The 20,709-nt window shown below is 52.1% G+C and overlaps 1 protein-coding gene across 1 annotated transcript in view; it reads left to right on the forward strand.

Annotated features, from left to right (window-relative positions):
* Positions 1-88: 88 nt before the first annotated feature.
* Positions 89-20,709, forward strand: part of LOC142377953 (ral GTPase-activating protein subunit beta-like) — a 34,404-nt gene continuing 13,783 nt past the window's right edge. Inside the window, exons 1-4 of the mRNA XM_075462290.1 lie at positions 89-139; positions 714-870; positions 10,529-10,731; positions 14,063-14,229. Coding sequence (XP_075318405.1) covers positions 721-870; positions 10,529-10,731; positions 14,063-14,229 — 520 coding nt within the window. The 5' untranslated portion in view covers positions 89-139; positions 714-720. The remainder of the gene's footprint in view (positions 140-713; positions 871-10,528; positions 10,732-14,062; positions 14,230-20,709) is intronic.

The following is a 20,709-nucleotide window of genomic DNA, read 5'->3' on the forward strand; positions in this document are numbered from 1 at the left end:
AGGACAAACAGGACCTGTGTCTCCCAGCAGGATGCCTGGCAATCACTGCTCAGGGCAAAACAATCGAATGTCTCAGCAGGTCAGAGGTGTGACTTTGACTGGTTTCCCTGCAGGTATCAGCAGCTCCTCACCTGAGCAGGTAAGACACTCTTTGTTCTGAGGTCAGTGTGAGTTAGATGGTTTAAAACAGCCGACTTGTTTTAGTTTTAATTCTCTGGTTTCCTGCTGTTTCTTCGTTCTGAGGCTCAGGTGTTCGTTTACAAACATGTAGAAACTTTAACAGATGAAACCACCTGTCATCCTCCATCAGGTGAGGTCGGACCTGTACATCAGGACGTTTCTAAACAAAGTTACTTCGATCTAACCTCTCTGAGGAACTGCTTTTCCTGATAATTACCTGTACAGGTGAATGCTTCAGAGTTTGTTTGCAGGTAAAACAACCTTCAGACAGAACAGGCGTGTGTGTCCTCACCTGCATGGTAAACACACCTGCTGTTGAATAATTCTGCTTTCATGTCAGGTGTGTTTACCTGTTGTCACACCTGCTGCTTTCAGTTTGAGCAGGTGTGCTTCGGGGCGGTTCACTACAGGTGCGGGTCAGCTGAAGGTCACATGACCCGGCTGGTTCTGGGAACCCTCTGATCCGTGGCGCCGACCCTTTAACCTAACTGAGAAACAGACCTCGCTCTCACCTGATGACCTTCTCTGTCCAGGTGAGCCATGGACCAATCGCTGGCCGGGGGTCAGCTGAGCGTGCTCAGTTGCTTCCCCTCCTCTTCGGGCCGAGACATTGTTGTTGCTGTGGTTACGCCCCTGGGAGCAGGCCTACGAAACCCCAACACACGCAGCCTGCTGCATACAGACAGACAGGTGAGTGTCACCTGTGCATAAAACCAAACAAACCTGCTCAGGTGTATCTCTGAGGTAAAGAAATATCCCTTTTTGGGAGCATATAACTTCACTTCTGAGGGACTTCCAGCCCAGAACAGCCTGTCCATCGGTCTGGGTTCGGTTACATTACAGAACCGGCTCAGAGTAGAACCATTACGGGGGATATAAACACAGTCATGGAGTACGCCAGGGCCTGTGTGCAGCTTAGTGTCTTTATGTGTACACAACAAATGACTTTTAGGTCACATATGAGAAAGGGCCTCTATGGGGTAACGTATGGGGTAACGTATCAAATCAAATCAAATTTATTTATATAGCACATTTCATGTACAAACAGTTCAAAGTGATTCACATAAAATAAAAGCATTGCAGCAGGGAGTGGAAGAAGCATTAAAAATACATAAAAGAATATAAAGAGAAACAAATAAAATAATTTAAATGAATTTAAAATCAAGCAACAGTCTAGATAAGTTAAAAGATATTTCATGCATAGACACATGAGAAAAGAAATGTTTTTAACCTGGATTTAAAAATGTCTCCATTTGGTGAAAGTTTAATCTCCACTGGCAGTTTGTTCCACTTGTTTGCAGCATAACAGCTAAATGCTGCTTCTCCATGTTTAGTCTGGACTCTGGACTGGACCAGCTGACCTGAGTCCTTGGATCTAAGAGCTCTGCTGGCTTTATATTCTCTGAACAGATCACAGATGTAAACCATCAGCAGGCTTTTAAAATCTATTCTGTGACTGACTGGAAGCCAGAGTAAAGATGTTAAAGCTGCTGTGATGTGTTCAGATCTCTTAGTCCGGGTTAAAACTCCAGCAGCAGCGTTCTGGATGAGCTGCAGATGTTTAAGGCTCTTTTTGGGAAGTCCAGTTAAAAGAGCGTTACAGTGATGGAGTCTGCTGGAGATGAATGCATGGATGAGTTTCTCCTGGTCTGTTTGGGAGAGGAAACCTTTAATTCTGTTGATGTTTCTGAGGTGGTAAAAAGCTGCCTTGGTGACAGCTTTGATGTGGCTGCTGAAAGTCAGATCTGAGTCTATCAACACTCCGAGGTTACCAACTCGGTCAGTGATTATAAGGTCCCGAGTCTCAAGATATTTACCAACGCTGACCCTCTTCTCTTTGCTCCCAAACAGAATGATCTCAGTTTTGTCTTCATTTAATTGTAGAAAATTCTCTCTCATCCAGGTGTTTACTTCCTCCAGACACTGACACAGTACGTCTGCTGGGCTGCAGTCGCCATGGTGACAGAGACACATAAAGTTGTGTATCGTCTGCATAAACTGTGATAATTGATGTTAAAATTCTGCAATATCTGACCCAAAGGGAGCATATACAAGTTAAACAGAAGAGGTCCAAGAATTGACCCCTGGGGGACTCCACAAGTCATGGCCACTCGCTCAGATTCATAGCTGCCAATAGTAACAAAATAACTCCGGCCTTCTAAGTAGGACCTGAACCAGTTAAGGACCGCTCCAGAAAGTCCAACCCAGTTTTCCAGCCTGTGCAACAGGATTCTGTGATCTACAGTATCAAACGCAGCGCTGAGGTCCAACAGAACCAGGACTGAAACATTACCAGAATCAGTATTCAACCTGATGTTGTTTAACACTTTGACCAGAGCTGTTTCAGTGCTGTGATGACGTCTGAAGCCTGATTGAAACTTATCAAGACTTCCACTTTCATTCAGAAAGTCGTTGAGCTGGTTAAATACAACTTTCTCAATAATCTTGGATATAAAAGAGAGGTTAGAGACAGGTCTGTAGCTGTTCATCATAGAGGCGTCTAGAGTTCTCTTCTTTAGGAGTGGCTTAATGGCAGCTGTCTTTAGTGACTTGGGAAAAATGCCTGATGCCAGTGAGCTGTTAACTATTCGTGGGAGATCACTTTCTACTGAGGTAAAAACAGTTTTTAAAAAGTCGGATGGTATTATGTCCAGAGAACAAGTTGTTGATTTCAGATGCCGAACTGTTTCCTCTAGGATTTTTAAATTAACAATATTAAATTGTGACATAACGTCAGAGTTATTTCTAGGTTTTAGACACAGATTAGTTTTCTTGTTTGTCTGTGTTGCGTTAATGTTTTGTCTAATTGTTTTGATTTTTTGGCTAAAAAAGTTGGCAAATTCGTTGCATTTCTCTGTAGAGAGGAGGTCTGGGTTTGACTGTGTAGGAGGATTTGTGAGTTTTTCAAGCATAGCAAAGAGAGTTGGAGACTTGTTGACATTCTTATTCTTATTAATCATTTCAGATAAATGCAGCTGTCTGGCCTTGCACAGCTCATTGTTATAACTACGCAGGCTTTCTTTGTGTAGCTCATAGTGAATCTGAAGCTTTGTTTTCCTCCATTTACGTTCAGCTTTCCTGCATTCTCTTTTCAGGTTTTTGACCGTAGTGGTGTTTCTCCATGGGGTTTTCTGTTTGATCAAGGTGCTCTTGATTCTTATCGGTGCAACAGCTTCAATTACATTAAAAATTTTCAAGTTAAAATGATCCAGCATTCCTTCAACCGACTCTGCGCTCATTGTTGGTAACATAGCTATGGCCTCCCTAAACTGAGCACTTGTTTTCTCATTAATGTTCCTCTTCTTAACTGAGAAGCTGGTTGTTTGAACATTCTGAGTAATATGTAAATCAAATAAAATACAAAAATGGTCAGACAAGGCCAAATCAGTAACAACAACAGAAGAAATATCAACACCTTTAAAAATGAGCAGGTCCAGAATGTGACCTCGAAGGTGGGTAGGTTCTGTTACATGTTGCCACAAACCAAACATGTCCAGCACAGAAGAAAATTCTTTGGCAGTACCATCCGTCATATTATCCATGTGAATGTTAAAATCCCCAGTCAAGATAAAATGGTTAAAATCAGTCGAAATAACAGACAATAATTCAGAAAAATCATCAATAAAAGTTGCACAGTATCCTGGAGATCTGTAAATGATTAAGAACAGGATTTTAGGAACACCCTTTAAAATAAAACTCAGATATTCAAAAGAAGTGAAATCACCAAATGAGATCTCTTTACACTGGAATGTATCTTTAAATAAGGCAGCCTCCCCCCCACCTTTCCTCCCATTTCGGCATTTATCCATAAAACTAAAGTTTGGGGGAGCTGCTTCATTAAGAACAGTAGCACTTGTGCTCTCTGTTAACCATGTTTCTGTCAGAAAAAGAAAATCTAAATTGTGTGAAATTATGAAGTCATTAACTAACAGTGACTTATTGGACAGAGATCTAATATTAAGGCAGGCTAGCTTTGTGGAGTTTACACTGGTCTCTGTTGTATTCTGAGTTGTACGTGGTACCGTTAACAGATTAGATAAATTCACCCAGCAGGTTGACTGTTTTCGATTCCTTCTTTTACTAACTAATACAGGAATCCTATTGGGTCCCAGCTTGTTCTCAGAACAGCTGTCAGAAGTCGGACTTCTATAGCAGGGACCCTGAACGCATCATGGCATGGTATCTTTGGTTTGAACAGTGCTATCTTTGTTCTGAACTCTGGATGTTGTGCTGCTCCTTGAACATCCTGCACCCCCCCCTGTGTCCTGCTCTGCCAGGACAGATGATGTAAGAGGAGGAGGAGGGGGTGCCCTGCGTTTCTCGGTTGATGGTGGTCGCTGGAGTCCTGGCTGGGATAGAGACATCCTTTTGAGACCTTGGGTGATGTGGAGTAAAGGGTCTGGTGAGGGGGGAGGGCTGGGGGTTGTTTGCCTCGCTGCTGTGTCCTTCAGTCTAATCTGTACAGTCATCTTTGGGTTTGCCGTCCCAACAGCATGACGTAAATGTGCACCAAGTAATCTGCATCCAGTTCGATTGGGATGCACGCCATCAGCTCTGAAACGCTCCTTACAGTTCCAAAAGATATTAAAGTTATCAATGAACTTAATCCCATGGGCGATGCATGCATTTGACAACCATGTGTTCAGGCCAAGAAGTCTGCTGAAAAGTTCAATTCCTTTACCCACAGTAGGAATGGGGCCAGAAATGGAGACCCGGTGTGCTCCATAGTGACACAGACTCTCCAACAGCAGAGAAAAATCCTTCTTCAGGATCTCAGAGCCAGTCTTCCTTCTCAGAATATCAAAAGACCCTGTGTGGACAATGATCCTCGTGCCATCTGGATGAGTAGACAGAATGGTCGGCAAAATATCTATCAGTTCCCTGACTGATGTATCAGAAAAAGTTATATTTTCCGTCTTTGCCATTCTGACATGCTGTGTTATAGAGTCCCCGATTAGAATGGTGTCTATTCCTTTTTGTGTGGAGGTGTCGATCACTTCTGTAGTCCTCACCTTGGTTGTGGGATTTGGGCTTCTCCTGATGATCTGGTTAGCCCTAGGCTGAGGTTTGGGGCCATTTCTTTTGTTTGTCTTCATGTTTGGGTTACATTCATCATCACACACTCTATTTTGAGTCAACGGATCGTATCTATTATGCAATAGAACTTCAGGTGGCGGAGTGAGTGCTGGAGGTTTAGTTTTGGTGCTGGATTTACCTCTGCGACGGACAACATGAGACCAGATCCTGGCTGGGGTTGATGATTTGGGTTTGGCACCAACACTGTTCCAGTGGGAGATGTCAGTCGGACCGTCCGGTTTGGAAGCTTCACCAGATAGTCCAGTGTCATTTGGACAGATCCAGGGAAGTGTGTCAGCCAGGGCTGCAGTGTGAGATTCCACATCAGCTGTGATCCCATGTAGGAATATCTGAGTTAGTCCTTTGGCACATGAAGGCTCCACAGCCTGCGCAGGAACTATAATAGAGTCAATATGGGGTATGGGGTAACGTATGGGGTAACCTATTGGGTAACGTATGGGGTCACTTATGGGGTAACCTATGGGGTCACCTATGGGGTAATGTATGGGGTAACGTATGGGGTAACGTATGGGGTCACGTATGGGGTAACGTATGGGGTAACGTATGGGGTCACGTATGGGGTAACGTATGGGGTCATGTATGGGGTAATGTATGGAGTAACGTATGGGGTAACGTATGGGGTCACCTATTGGGTAACGTATGGAGTAACGTATGGGGTAACGTATGGGGTCACCTATTGGGTAATGTATGGGGTAACCTATGGGGTAACGTATGGGGTCACCTATGGAGTAACGTATGGAGTAACCTATGGGGTAACGTATGGGGTCACGTATGGGGTAACGTATGGGGTCACCTATTGGGTAATGTATGGGGTAACGTATGGGGTCACTTATTGGGTAATGTATGGGGTAACGTATGGGGTCACCTATTGGGTAATGTATGGGGTAATGTATGGGGTCATGTATGGGGTAATGTATGGAGTAACGTATGGGGTAACGTATGGGGTCACCTATTGGGTAACGTATGGAGTAACGTATGGGGTAACGTATGGGGTCACCTATTGGGTAATGTATGGGGTAACGTATGGGGTAACATATTGGGTCATGTATGGGGTAATGTATGGAGTAACCTATGGGGTAACGTATGGGGTCACTTATTGGGTAATGTATGGGGTAACGTATGGGGTCACCTATTGGGTAATGTATGGGGTAACGTATTGGGTCATGTATGGGGTAATGTATGGAGTAACCTATGGGGTAATGTATGGAGTAACCTATGGGGTAACGTACGGGGTAACGTATGGGGTCACCTATTGGGTAACGTATGGGGTAACGTATGGGGTAACGTATGCGGTAACGTATGGGGTAACGTATGGGGTAACGTATGGGGTAACGTATGGGGTAACGTATGGAGTAACGTATGCGGTAACGTATGGGGTAACGTACGGGGTAACGTACGGGGTAACGTATGGGGTCACCTATTGGGTAACATATGGAGTAACGTATGGGGTAACCTATGGGGTAACCTATGGGGTAACCTATGGGGTAACGTATGGGGTAACCTATGGGGTAACGTATGGGGTAACCTATGGGGTAACGTATGGGGTCACCTATTGGGTAACGTATGGAGTAACGTATGGAGTAACGTATGGGGTAACGTATGGGGTAACGTATGGGGTCACCTATTGGGTAACGTATGGGGTAACGTATGGAGTAACGTATGGGGTAACGTATGGGGTAACGTATGGGGTCACCTATTGGGTAACGTATGGGGTAACGTATGGAGTAACGTATGGGGTAACGTATGGGGTAACGTATGGAGTAACGTATGGGGTAACGTATGGGGTAACGTACGGGGTAACGTATGGGGTCACCTATTGGGTAACATATGGAGTAACGTATGGGGTAACCTATGGGGTAACCTATGGGGTAACCTATGGGGTAACGTATGGGGTAACCTATGGGGTAACGTATAGGGTAACGTATGGGGTAACCTATGGGGTAACGTATGGGGTCACCTATTGGGTAACGTATGGAGTAACGTATGGGGTAACGTATGGGGTAACCTATGGGGTAACGTATGGGGTCACCTATTGGGTAACGTATGGAGTAACGTATGGGGTAACCTATGGAGTAATGTATGGGGTAACGTATGGGGTAACCTATGGAGTAACGTATGGGGTAACGTATGGGGTAACGTATGGGGTCACCTATTGGGTAACGTATGGGGTAACGTATGGAGTAACGTATGGGGTAACGTATGGGGTAACGTATGGAGTAACCTATGGGGTAACGTACGGGGTAACGTATGGGGTCACCTATTGGGTAACGTATGGGGTAACGTATGGAGTAACGTATGGGGTAACGTATGCGGTAACGTATGGGGTAACGTATGGGGTAACGTATGGGGTAACGTATGGGGTAACGTATGGAGTAACGTATGGGGTAACGTATGCGGTAACGTATGGAGTAACCTATGGGGTAACGTACGGGGTAACGTATGGGGTCACCTATTGGGTAACGTATGGGGTAACGTATGGAGTAACGTATGGGGTAACGTATGCGGTAACGTATGGGGTAACGTATGGGGTAACGTATGGGGTAACGTATGGAGTAACGTATGGGGTAACGTATGGGGTAACGTACGGGGTAACGTACGGGGTAACGTATGGGGTCACCTATTGGGTAACATATGGAGTAACGTATGGGGTAACCTATGGGATAACCTATGGGGTAACCTATGGGGTAACGTATGGGGTAACCTATGGGGTAACGTATGGGGTAACCTATGGGGTAACGTATGGGGTCACCTATTGGGTAACGTATGGAGTAACGTATGGAGTAACGTATGGGGTAACGTATGGGGTAACGTATGGGGTCACCTATTGGGTAACGTATGGGGTAACGTATGGAGTAACGTATGGGGTAACGTATGGGGTAACGTATGGGGTCACCTATTGGGTAACGTATGGGGTAACGTATGGAGTAACGTATGGGGTAACGTATGGGGTAACGTATGGAGTAACGTATGGGGTAACGTATGGGGTAACGTACGGGGTAACGTACGGGGTAACGTACGGGGTAACGTATGGGGTCACCTATTGGGTAACATATGGAGTAACGTATGGGGTAACCTATGGGGTAACCTATGGGGTAACGTATGGGGTAACCTATGGGGTAACGTATAGGGTAACGTATGGGGTAACCTATGGGGTAACGTATGGGGTCACCTATTGGGTAACGTATGGAGTAACGTATGGGGTAACGTATGGGGTAACCTATGGGGTAACGTATGGGGTCACCTATTGGGTAACGTATGGAGTAACGTATGGGGTAACCTATGGAGTACTGTATGGGGTAACGTATGGGGTAACCTATGGAGTAACGTATGGGGTAACGTATGGGGTCACCTATTGGGTAACGTATGGGGTAACGTATGGAGTAACGTATGGGGTAACGTATGGGGTAACGTATGGAGTAACGTATGGGGTAACGTATGGGGTAACGTACGGGGTAACGTACGGGGTAACGTATGGGGTCACCTATTGGGTAACATATGGAGTAACGTATGGGGTAACCTATGGGGTAACGTATGGGGTAACCTATGGGGTAACGTATAGGGTAACGTATGGGGTAACCTATGGGGTAACGTATGGGGTCACCTATTGGGTAACGTATGGAGTAACGTATGGGGTAACGTATGGGGTAACCTATGGGGTAACGTATGGGGTCACCTATTGGGTAACGTATGGAGTAACGTATGGGGTAACCTATGGAGTAATGTATGGGGTAACGTATGGGGTAACCTATGGAGTAACGTATGGGGTAACGTATGGGGTAACCTATGGGGTAACGTATGGGGTAACGTATGGGGTAACCTATGGGGTAACGTATGGGGTAACCTATGGGGTAACGTATGGGGTCACCTATTGGGTAACGTATGGAGTAACGTATGGGGTAACCTATGGAGTAATGTATGGGGTAACGTATGGGGTAACCTATGGAGTAACGTATGGGGTAACGTATGGGGTAACCTATGGGGTAACGTATGGGGTAACGTATGGGGTAACCTATTGGGTAACGTATGGAGTAACGTATGGGGTAACCTATGGGGTAACGTATGGGGTAACCTATGGGGTAACGTATGGGGTAACGTATGGGGTCACCTATTGGGTAACGTATGGAGTAACGTATGGAGTAACGTATGGGGTAACGTACGGGGTAACGTATGGGGTCACCTATTGGGTAACATATGGAGTAACGTATGGGGTAACCTATGGGGTAACCTATGGGGTAACCTATGGGGTAACGTATGGGGTAACCTATGGGGTAACGTATAGGGTAACGTATGGGGTAACCTATGGGGTAACGTATGGGGTAACGTATGAGGTAACCTATGGGGTAACGTATGGGATAACCTATGGGGTAACGTATGGGGTCACCTATTGGGTAACGTATGGAGTAACGTATGGAGTAACGTATGGGGTAACGTACGGGGTAACGTATGGGGTCACCTATTGGGTAACATATGGAGTAACGTATGGGGTAACCTATGGGGTAACCTATGGGGTAACCTATGGGGTAACGTATGGGGTAACCTATGGGGTAACGTATAGGGTAACGTATGGGGTAACCTATGGGGTAACGTATGGAGTCACCTATTGGGTAACGTATGGGGTAACGTATGGGGTAACCTATTGGGTAACGTATGGAGTAACGTATGGGGTAACCTATGGAGTAATGTATGGGGTAACGTATGGGGTAACCTATGGAGTAACGTATGGGGTAACGTATGGGGTAACCTATGGGGTAACGTATGGGGTAACGTATGGGGTAACCTATGGGGTAACGTATGGGGTAACGTATGGGGTAACCTATGGAGTAATGTATGTGGTAACGTATGGAGTAACGTATGGAGTAACGTATGGGGTAACGTATGGGGTAATGTATGGGGTAACCTATGGGGTAACCTATGGAGTAACGTATGGAGTAACGTATGGGGTAACGTATGGGGTAATGTATGGGGTAACCTATGGGGTAACCTATGGGGTAACGTATGGGGTAACATATGGGGTAACGTATGGGGTAAAATATGGGGTAACGTATGGGGTAACCTATGGGGTAACGTATGGGGTAACCTATGGTGTAACGTATGGGGTAACGTATGGGGTAACCTATGGGGTAACGTATGGGGTAACGTATGGGGTAACGTATGGGGTAACCTATGGTGTAACGTACGGGGTAACGTATGGGGTAACGTATGGGGTAACGTTCTATGTTGTTCTATGATGACATGAAACCCTCCTGTGCAGGTGAAGTGGACCATGGAGGTCCTGTGTTATGGTCTCACGCTGCCATTGGACAGAGACACTGTCAAAATCTGTGTGGACGTCTACACTGATTGGCTGATGGCCCTGGTTTCCCAGAGAAACTCCACCCCTCCACCAATCAGCAGACAGCCCAACCTGTATGCCCAAAGGATCCTGAGAAACCTGTACATCCTGTTCCTGCCCAGGTATGTGAACCCTAGAGCTGGTTCCAGAGATGAACCAGTACCAGCTGAACCAGTACAAGCTGAACCAGTACCAGCTGAACCAGTACAAGCTGAACCAGTATCAGCTGAACCAGAACCAGCTGAACCAGTACCAGCTGAACCAGTACCAGCTGAACCAGAACCAGCTGAACCAGAACCAGCTGAACCAGTACAAGCTGAACCAGAACCAGCTGAACCAGTATCAGCTGAACCAGAACCAGCTGAACCAGAACCAGCTGAACCAGTACCAGCTGAACCAGTACAAGCTGAACCAGAACCAGCTGAACCAGAACCAGCTGAACCAGTATCAGCTGAACCAGAACCAGCTGAACCAGAACCAGCTGAACCAGAACCAGCTGAACCAGTACCAGCTGAACCAGAACCAGCTGAACCAGTACAAGCTGAACCAGTACCAGCTGAATAAGAACCAGCTGAACCAGAACCAGCTGTACCAGTACCAGCTGTACCAGTACCAGCTGAACCAGTACCAGCTGTACTAGAACCAGCTGAACCTGTACCAGCTGAACCTGTACCAGTGCACCTGTCCCTGTGTAATGTTTATTTAAATGCCCCCCCCCCCCCCCAGGTCAGACCAGGTGGGTCCGGTGCACCTGTCCCTGTGTAATGTTAATATAAATGCCCCCCCCCCCCCCCCCCCCAGGTCAGACCAGGTGGGTCCGGTGCACCTGTCCCTGTGTAATGTTTATATAAATGCCCCCCCCCCCCCCCCCCAGGTCAGACCAGGTGGGTACGGTGCACCTGTCCCTGTTTAATGTTTATATAAATGCCCCCCCCCCAGATCAGACCAGGTGGGTCCGGTGCACCTGCCCCTGTGTAATGTTTATATAAATGCCCCCCCCCCCCCCCCCCCCCCCCCCAGGTCAGACCAGGTGGGTCCGGTGCACCTGTCCCTGTGTAATGTTAATATAAATGCCCCCCCCCCCCCCCCAGGTCAGACCAGGTGGGTCCGGTGCACCTGTCCCTGTGTAATGTTTATATAAATGCCCCCCCCCCCCAGGTCAGACCAGGTGGGTCCGGTGCACCTGTCCCTGTTTAATGTTTATATAAATGCCCCCCCCCCAGGTCAGACCAGGTGGGTCCGGTGCACCTGTCCCTGTGTAATGTTTATATAAATGCCTCCCCAGGTCAGACCAGGTGGGTCCGGTGCACCTGTCCCTGTGTAATGTTAATATAAATGCCCCCCCCCCCCCCCCCCCAGGTCAGACCAGGTGGGTCCGGTGCACCTGTCCCTGTGTAATGTTAATATAAATGCCCCCCCAGGTCAGACCAGGTGGGTCCGGTGCACCTGTCCCTGTGTAATGTTTATATAAATGCCCCCCCCCCCCCCCCCCCCAGGTCAGACCAGGTGGGTCCGGTGCACCTGTCCCTGTGTAATGTTTATATAAATGCCCCCCCCAGGTCAGACCAGGTGGGTCCGGTGCACCTGTCCCTGTGTAATGTTAATATAAATGCCCCCCCCCCCCCCCCCCAGGTCAGACCAGGTGGGTCCGGTGCACCTGTCCCTGTGTAATGTTTATATAAATGCCCCCCCCCCCCCCCCCCCCAGGTCAGACCAGGTGGGTACGGTGCACCTGTCCCTGTTTAATGTTTATATAAATGCCCCCCCCCCAGATCAGACCAGGTGGGTCCGGTGCACCTGCCCCTGTGTAATGTTTATATAAATGCCCCCCCCCCCCCCCCCCCCCCCCAGGTCAGACCAGGTGGGTCCGGTGCACCTGTCCCTGTGTAATGTTAATATAAATGCCCCCCCCCCCCCCCAGGTCAGACCAGGTGGGTCCGGTGCACCTGTCCCTGTGTAATGTTTATATAAATGCCCCCCCCCCCAGGTCAGACCAGGTGGGTCCGGTGCACCTGTCCCTGTTTAATGTTTATATAAATGCCCCCCCCCCAGGTCAGACCAGGTGGGTCCGGTGCACCTGTCCCTGTGTAATGTTTATATAAATGCCTCCCCAGGTCAGACCAGGTGGGTCCGGTGCACCTGTCCCTGTGTAATGTTAATATAAATGCCCCCCCCCCCCCCCCCCCAGGTCAGACCAGGTGGGTCCGGTGCACCTGTCCCTGTGTAATGTTAATATAAATGCCCCCCCAGGTCAGACCAGGTGGGTCCGGTGCACCTGTCCCTGTGTAATGTTTATATAAATGCCCCCCCCCCCCCCCCCCAGGTCAGACCAGGTGGGTCCGGTGCACCTGTCCCTGTGTAATGTTTATATAAATGCCCCCCCCAGGTCAGACCAGGTGGGTCCGGTGCACCTGTCCCTGTGTAATGTTAATATAAATGCCCCCCCCAGGTCAGACCAGGTGGGTCCGGTGCACCTGTCCCTGTGTAATGTTTATATAAATGCCCCCCCCAGGTCAGACCAGGTGGGTCCGGTGCACCTGTCCCTGTGTAATGTTTATATAAATGCCCCCCCCCCCAGGTCAGACCAGGTGGGTCCGGTGCACCTGCCCCTGTGTAATGTTTATATAAATGCCCCCCCCCCCCCCCCCAGGTCAGACCAGGTGGGTCCGGTGCACCTGTCCCTGTTTAATGTTTATATAAATGCCCCCCCCCCAGATCAGACCAGGTGGGTCCGGTGCACCTGCCCCTGTGTAATGTTTATATAAATGCCCCCCCCCCCCCCCCCCCCCCCCCCCCCCCCCAGGTCAGACCAGGTGGGTCCGGTGCACCTGTCCCTGTGTAATGTTAATATAAATGCCCCCCCCCCCCCCCCAGGTCAGACCAGGTGGGTCCGGTGCACCTGTCCCTGTGTAATGTTAATATAAATGCCCCCCCCCCCCCCCCAGGTCAGACCAGGTGGGTCCGGTGCACCTGTCCCTGTGTAATGTTTATATAAATGCCCCCCCAGGTCAGACCAGGTGGGTCCGGTGCACCTGTCCCTGTGTAATGTTTATATAAATGCCCCCCCAGGTCAGACCAGGTGGGTCCGGTGCACCTGTCCCTGTGTAATGTTTATATAAATGCCCCCCCAGGTCAGACCAGGTGGGTCCGGTGCACCTGTCCCTGTGTAATGTTTATATAAATGCCCCCCCCAGGTCAGACCAGGTGGGTCCGGTGCACCTGTCCCTGTGTAATGTTAATATAAATGCCCCCCCCCCCCCCCCCCAGGTCAGACCAGGTGGGTCCGGTGCACCTGTCCCTGTGTAATGTTTATATAAATGCCCCCCCAGGTCAGACCAGGTGGGTCCGGTGCACCTGTCCCTGTGTAATGTTTATATAAATGCCCCCCCAGGTCAGACCAGGTGGGTCCGGTGCACCTGTCCCTGTGTAATGTTTATATAAATGCCCCCCCAGGTCAGACCAGGTGGGTCCGGTGCACCTGTCCCTGTGTCAGCAGGTGTTATTCACGGTGAAGTCAGTGGCCTCAGAAAGTGGAGAAATGAGCCGAGAGACCTGGGAGGCACTTTTACACTTCCTGCTGCGCATCAACCAGGTGGTGCTGGCTCCGCCCACTGCTGCAGGTGAGACTGTTCCTCACCCGTTACGTTCCTCTCCTGTTCCTCTCCTGTTCCCCTCCTGTTCCCCTCCTGTTCCTCTCCTGTTCCTCTCCTGTTCCTCTCCTGTTCCCCTCCTGTTCCTCTCCTGTTCCTCTCCTGTTCCTCTCCTGTTCCTCTCCTGTTCCCCTCCTGTTCCCCTCCTGTTCCTCTCATGTTCCTCTCCTGTTCCTCTCCTGTTCCTGTTCCCCTCCTGTTCCCCTCCTGTTCCCCTCCTGTTCCCCTCCTGTTCCTCTCCTGTTCCCCTCCTGTTCCCCTCCTGTTCCTCTCCTGTTCCTCTCCTGTTCCCCTCCTGTTCCCCTCCTGTTCCTCTCCTGTTCCCCTCCTGTTCCCCTCCTGTTCCTCTCCTGTTCCTCTCCTGTTCCCCTCCTGTTCCTCTCCTGTTCCTCTCCTGTTCCCCTCCTGTTCCCCTCCTGTTCCTCTCCTGTTCCCCTCCTGTTCCTCTCCTGTTCCTCTCCTGTTCCTCTCCTGTTCCTCTCCTGTTCCTCTCCTGTTCCTCTCCTGTTCCCCTCCTGTTCCTCTCCTGTTCCCCTCCTGTTCCTCTCCTGTTCCCCTCCTGTTCCCCTCCTGTTCCTCTCCTGTTCCTCTCCTGTTCCTCTCCTGTTCCTCTCCTGTCCTCTCCTGTTCCTGTTCCCCTCCTGTTCCCCTCCTGTTCCCCTCCTGTTCCCCTCCTGTTCCCCTCCTGTTCCTCTCCTGTTCCTGTTCCCCTCCTGTTCCTGTTCCCCTCCTGTTCCTCTCCTGTTCCCCTCCTGTTCCTCTCCTGTTCCTCTCCTGTTCCTGTTCCCCTCCTGTTCCCCTCCTGTTCCCCTCCTGTTCCCCTCCTGTTCCCCTCCTGTTCCCCTCCTGTTCCTCTCCTGTTCCTCTCCTGTTCCTCTCCTGTTCCTGTTCCCCTCCTGTTCCCTCCTGTTCCTCTCCTGTTCCTCTCCTGTTCCCCTCCTGTTCCCCTCCTGTTCCCCTCCTGTTCCCCTCCTGTTCCCCTCCTGTTCCTGTTCCCCTCCTGTTCCCCTCCTGTTCCCCTCCTGTTCCTCTCCTGTTCCTCTCCTGTTCCTGTTCCCCTCCTGTTCCCCTCCTGTTCCCCTCCTGTTCCCCTCCTGTTCCCCTCCTGTTCCTCTCCTGTTCCTCTCCTGTTCCTGTTCCCCTCCTGTTCCCCTCTGTTCCCCTCCTGTTCCCTCCTGTTCCCCTCCTGTTCCTCTCCTGTTCCTCTCCTGTTCCTCTCCTGTTCCCCTCCTGTTCCTGTTCCTCTCCTGTTCCTCTCCTGTTCCTCTCCTGTTCCCCTCCTGTTCCCCTCCTGTTCCCCTCCTGTTCCTCTCCTGTTCCCCTCCTGTTCCCCTCCTGTTCCCCTCCTGTTCCTCTCCTGTTCCCTCCTGTTCCCCTCCTGTTCCTCTCCTGTTCCTCTCCTGTTCCCCTCCTGTTCCCCTCCTGTTCCCCTCCTGTTCCTCTCCTGTTCCCCTCCTGTTCCTCTCCTGTTCCTCTCCTGTTCCCCTCCTGTTCCCCTCCTGTTCCCCTCCTGTTCCCCTCCTGTTCCTCTCCTGTTCCTGTTCCCCTCCTGTTCCTCTCCTGTTCCCCTCCTGTTCCCCTCCTGTTCCTCTCCTGTTCCTCTCCTGTTCCCCTCCTGTTCCCCTCCTGTTCCTCTCCTGTTCCCCTCCTGTTCCCCTCCTGTTCCTGTTCCCCTCCTGTTCCCCTCCTGTTCCTCTCCTGTTCCTCTCCTGTTCCCTCCTGTTCCCCTCCTGTTCCCCTCCTGTTCCTCTCCTGTTCCCCTCCTGTTCCCTCCTGTTCCTGTTCCCCTCCTGTTCCCCTCCTGTTCCCCTCCTGTTCCTCTCCTGTTCCCCTCCTGTTCCCCTCCTGTTCCTCCTTCCTCTGTTCCTCTCCTGTTCCTGTCCCCTCCTGTTCCCCTCCTGTTCCCCTCCTGTTCCCCTCCTGTTCCCCTCCTGTTCCTCTCCTGTTCCCCTCCTGTTCCTCTCCTGTTCCTGTTCCCCTCCTGTTCCCCTCCTGTTCCTGTTCCTCTCCTGTTCCTCTCCTGTTCCTGTTCCCCTCCTGTTCCCCTCCTGTTCCCCTCCTGTTCCCCTCCTGTTCCTCTCCTGTTCCCCTCCTGTTCCCCTCCTGTTCCCCTCCTGTTCCCTCCTGTTCCCCTCCTGTTCCCCTCCTGTTCTCTCCTGTCCTGTTCCCCTCCTGTTCCCCTCCTGTTCCCTCCTGTTCCCCTCCTGTTCCCCTCCTGTTCCTCTCCTGTTCCCCTCCTGTTCCTCTCCTGTTCCTGTTCCCCTCCTGTTCCTCTCCTGTTCCTCTCCTGTTCCTGTCCTCTCCTGTTCCTCTCCTGTTCCTGTTCCCCTCCTGTTCCCCTCCTGTTCCCCTCCTGTTCCTCTCCTGTTCCCCTCCTGTTCCCCTCCTGTTCCCCTCCTGTTCCCCTCCTGTTCCCCTCCTGTTCCTCTCCTGTTCCTGTTCCCCTCCTGTTCCTCTCCTGTTCCCCTCCTGTTCCTGTTCCTCTCCTGTTCCTCTCCTGTTCCTGTTCCCCTCCTGTTCCCCTCCTGTTCCCCTCCTGTTCCTCTCCTGTTCCCCTCCTGTTCCCCTCCTGTTCCCCTCCTGTTCCTCTCCTGTTCCTCTCCTGTCCTGTTCCCCTCCTGTTCCCCTCCTGTTCCCTCCTGTTCCCTCCTGTTCCTCTCCTGTTCCCTCCTGTTCCCCTCCTGTTCCCCTCCTGTTCCCCTCCTGTTCCTCTCATGTTCCTCTCCTGTTCCTCTCCTGTTCCTCTCCTGTTCCTGTTCCCCTCCTGTTCCCCTCCTGTTCCCCTCCTGTTCCCCTCCTGTTCCCCTCCTGTTCCCCTCCTGTTCCCCTCCTGTTCCTCTCCTGTTCCCTCCTGTTCCCCTCCTGTTCCCCTCCTGTTCCCCTCCTGTTCCTCTCCTGTTCCTCTCCTGTTCCCCTCCTGTTCCTCTCCTGTTCCCCTCCTGTTCCTCTCATGTTCCTCTCCTGTTCCTCTCCTGTTCCCTCCTGTTCCTCTCCTGTTCCCCTCCTGTTCCTCTCCTGTTCCCCTCCTGTTCCCCTCCTGTTCCTCTCCTGTTCCTCTCCTGTTCCCCTCCTGTTCCCCTCCTGTTCCCCTCCTGTTCCCCTCCTGTTCCTCTCCTGTTCCCCTCCTGTTCCCCTCCTGTTCCTCTCATGTTCCTCTCCTGTTCCCTCCTGTTCCCCTCCTGTTCGTTCCTCTCCTGTTCCCTCCTGTTCCTGTTCCCCTCCTGTTCCCCTCCTGTTCCCCTCCTGTTCCTCTCCTGTTCCTCTCCTGTTCCCCTCCTGTTCCCCTCCTGTTCCTCTCCTGTTCCCCTCCTGTTCCCCTCCTGTTCCTGTTCCCCTCCTGTTCCCCTCCTGTTCCTGTTCCCCTCCTGTTCCCCTCCTGTTCCCCTCCTGTTCCTGTTCCCCTCCTGTTCCCCTCCTGTTCCCCTCCTGTTCCCCTCCTGTTCCTGTTCCCCTCCTGTTCCCCTCCTGTTCCCTCCTGTTCCCCTCCTGTTCCCCTCCTGTTCCTCTCCTGTTCCCCTCCTGTTCCTCTCCTGTTCCCCTCCTGTTCCCCTCCTGTTCCCTCCTGTTCCTCTCCTGTTCCTCTCCTGTTCCCCTCCTGTTCCCCTCCTGTTCCCCTCCTGTTCCCCTCCTGTTCCTCTCCTGTTCCCTCCTGTTCCTGTTCCCCTCCTGTTCCCCTCCTGTTCCCCTCCTGTTCCTCTCCTGTTCCCCTCCTGTTCCTGTTCCCTCCTGTTCCCCTCCTGTTCCCCTCCTGTTCCCCTCCTGTTCCTCTCCTGTTCCCCTCCTGTTCCTGTTCCCCTCCTGTTCCCCTCCTGTTCCCCTCCTGTTCCCCTCCTGTTCCCCTCCTGTTCCTCTCCTGTTCCTCTCCTGTTCCCCTCCTGTTCCCCTCCTGTTCCTGTTCCCCTCCTGTTCCTGTTCCCCTCCTGTTCCCCTCCTGTTCCCCTCCTGTTCCTCTCCTGTTCCCCTCCTGTTCCTGTTCCCCTCCTGTTCCCCTCCTGTTCCCCTCCTGTTCCCCTCCTGTTCCCCTCCTGTTCCTCTCCTGTTCCTCTCCTGTTCCCCTCCTGTTCCTCTCCTGTTCCTCTCCTGTTCCCCTCCTGTTCCCCTCCTGTTCCCCTCCTGTTCCCCTCCTGTTCCTCTCCTGTTCCCCTCCTGTTCCTGTTCCCCTCCTGTTCCCCTCCTGTTCCCCTCCTGTTCCTCCTCTCCTGTTCCCCTCCTGTTCCTGTTCCCCTCCTGTTCCCCTCCTGTTCCCCTCCTGTTCCCCTCCTGTTCCTCCTGTTCCCCTCCTGTTCCTGTTCCCCTCCTGTTCCCCTCCTGTTCCCCTCCTGTTCCCCTCCTGTTCCCCTCCTGTTCCTCCCTGTTCCCCTCCTGTTCCTGTTCCCCTCCTGTTCCCTCCTGTTCCCCTCCTGTTCCTCCTCCTGTTCCCCTCCTGTTCCTGTTCCCCTCCTGTTCCCTCCTGTTCCTCTCCTGTTCCCCTCCTGTTCCTGTTCCCCTCCTGTTCCCCTCCTGTTCCCCTCCTGTTCCCCTCCTGTTCCCTCCTGTTCCCCTCCTGTTCCTCTCCTGTTCCTCTCCTGTTCCCCTCCTGTTCCCCTCCTGTTCCCCTCCTGTTCCTCTCCTGTTCCCCTCCTGTTCCTGTTCCCCTCCTGTTCCCCTCCTGTTCCCCTCCTGTTCCCTCCTGTTCCTCTCCTGTTCCCCTCCTGTTCCCTCCTGTTCCCTCTCCTGTTCCCCTCCTGTTCCCCTCCTGTTCCTGTTCCCCTCCTGTTCCCCTCCTGTTCCTCCCTCCTGTTCCCCTCCTGTTCCCCTCCTGTTCCTGTTCCCCTCCTGTTCCCCTCTGGTTCCCCTCCTGTTCCCCTCCTGTTCCTGTTCCCCTCCTGTTCCCCTCCTGTTCCCCTCCTGTTCCCCTCCTGTTCCCCTCCTGTTCCCCTCCTGTTCCTCTCCTGTTCCCCTCCTGTTCCTGTTCCCCTCCTGTTCCCCTCCTGTTCCCCTCCTGTTCCCCTCCTGTTCCCCTCCTGTTCCTCTCCTGTTCCCCTCCTGTTCCCTGTTCCCCTCCTGTTCCCCTCCTGTTCCCCTCCTGTTCCCCTCCTGTTCCTCTCCTGTTCCCCTCCTGTTCCTGTTCCCCTCCTGTTCCCCTCCTGTTCCCCTCCTGTTCCCCTCCTGTTCCCCTCCTGTTCCTCTCCTGTTCCCTCCTGTTCCCCTCCTGTTCCTCTCCTGTTCCCTTCCTGTTCCCCTCCTGTTCCCCCTGTCCTCCTGTTCCTCTCCTGTTCCCCTCCTGTTCCCTGTTCCCTCCTGTTCCCCTCCTGTTCCCCTCCTGTTCCCTCCTGTTCCCCTCCTGTTCCCCTCCTGTTCCCCTCCTGTTCCCCTCCTGTTCCTCGTTCCCTCTGTTCCCTCCTGTTCCCCTCCTGTTCCCCTCCTGTTCCCTCCTGTTCCTCTCCTGTTCCCCTCCTGTTCCCCTCCTGTTCCCCTCCTGTTCCCCTCCTGTTCCCCTCCTGTTCCTCTCCTGTTCCCTCTCCTGTTCCCCTCCTGTTCCCCTCCTGTTCCTCTCCTGTTCCCCTCCTGTTCCTGTTCCCCTCCTGTTCCCCTCCTGTTCCCCTCCTGTTCCCCTCCTGTTCCCCTCCTGTTCCCCTCCTGTTCCTCTCCTGTTCCCCTCCTGTTCCTGTTCCCCTCCTGTTCCCCTCCTGTTCCCCTCCTGTTCCCCTCCTGTTCCTCTCCTGTTCCCCTCCTGTTCCGTTCCCCTCCTGTTCCCTCCTGTTCCCCTCCTGTTCCCCTCCTGTTCCCCTCCTGTTCCCTCCTGTTCCTCTCCTGTTCCCCTCCTGTTCCCCTCCTGTTCCCCTCCTGTTCCCCTCCTGTTCCTGTTCCCCTCCTGTTCCCTCCTGTTCCCCTCCTGTTCCCTCTCCTGTTCCTCTCCTGTTCCTCTCCTGTTCCCCTCCTGTTCCTCTCCTGTTCCCTCCTGTTCCTCTCCTGTTCCCCTCCTGTTCCCCCTCCTGTTCCTCTCCTGTTCCCCTCCTGTTCCCTCCTGTTCCCCTCCTGTTCCCCTCCTGTTCCTCCTCCTGTTCCCCTCCTGTTCCCCTCCTGTTCCTCTCCTGTTCCTCTCCTGTTCCTCTCCTGTTCCCCTCCTGTCCCTCCTGTTCCTCTCCTGTTCCCCTCCTGTTCCTGTTCCCTCTCCTGTTCCCCTCCTGTTCCTCCTCCTGTTCCCCTCCTGTTCCTCTCCTGTTCCCCTCCTGTTCCCCTCCTGTTCCTCTCCTGTTCCCCTCCTGTTCCCTCCTGTTCCCCTCTGTTCCTCTCCTGTTCCTCTCCTGTTCCCCTCCTGTTCCCTCTCCTGTTCCTCTCCTGTTCCCCTCCTGTTCCTCTCCTGTTCCTCTTCCTGTTCCTCTCCTGTTCCCCTCCTGTTCCTCTCCTGTTCCCTCTCCTGTTCCCCTCCTGTTCCCCTCCTGTTCCTCTCCTGTTCCTCTCCTGTTC

This window comes from Odontesthes bonariensis, chromosome 3, assembly GCF_027942865.1.
Source record: "Odontesthes bonariensis isolate fOdoBon6 chromosome 3, fOdoBon6.hap1, whole genome shotgun sequence".
Lineage (NCBI taxonomy): Eukaryota > Metazoa > Chordata > Actinopteri > Atheriniformes > Atherinopsidae > Odontesthes > Odontesthes bonariensis.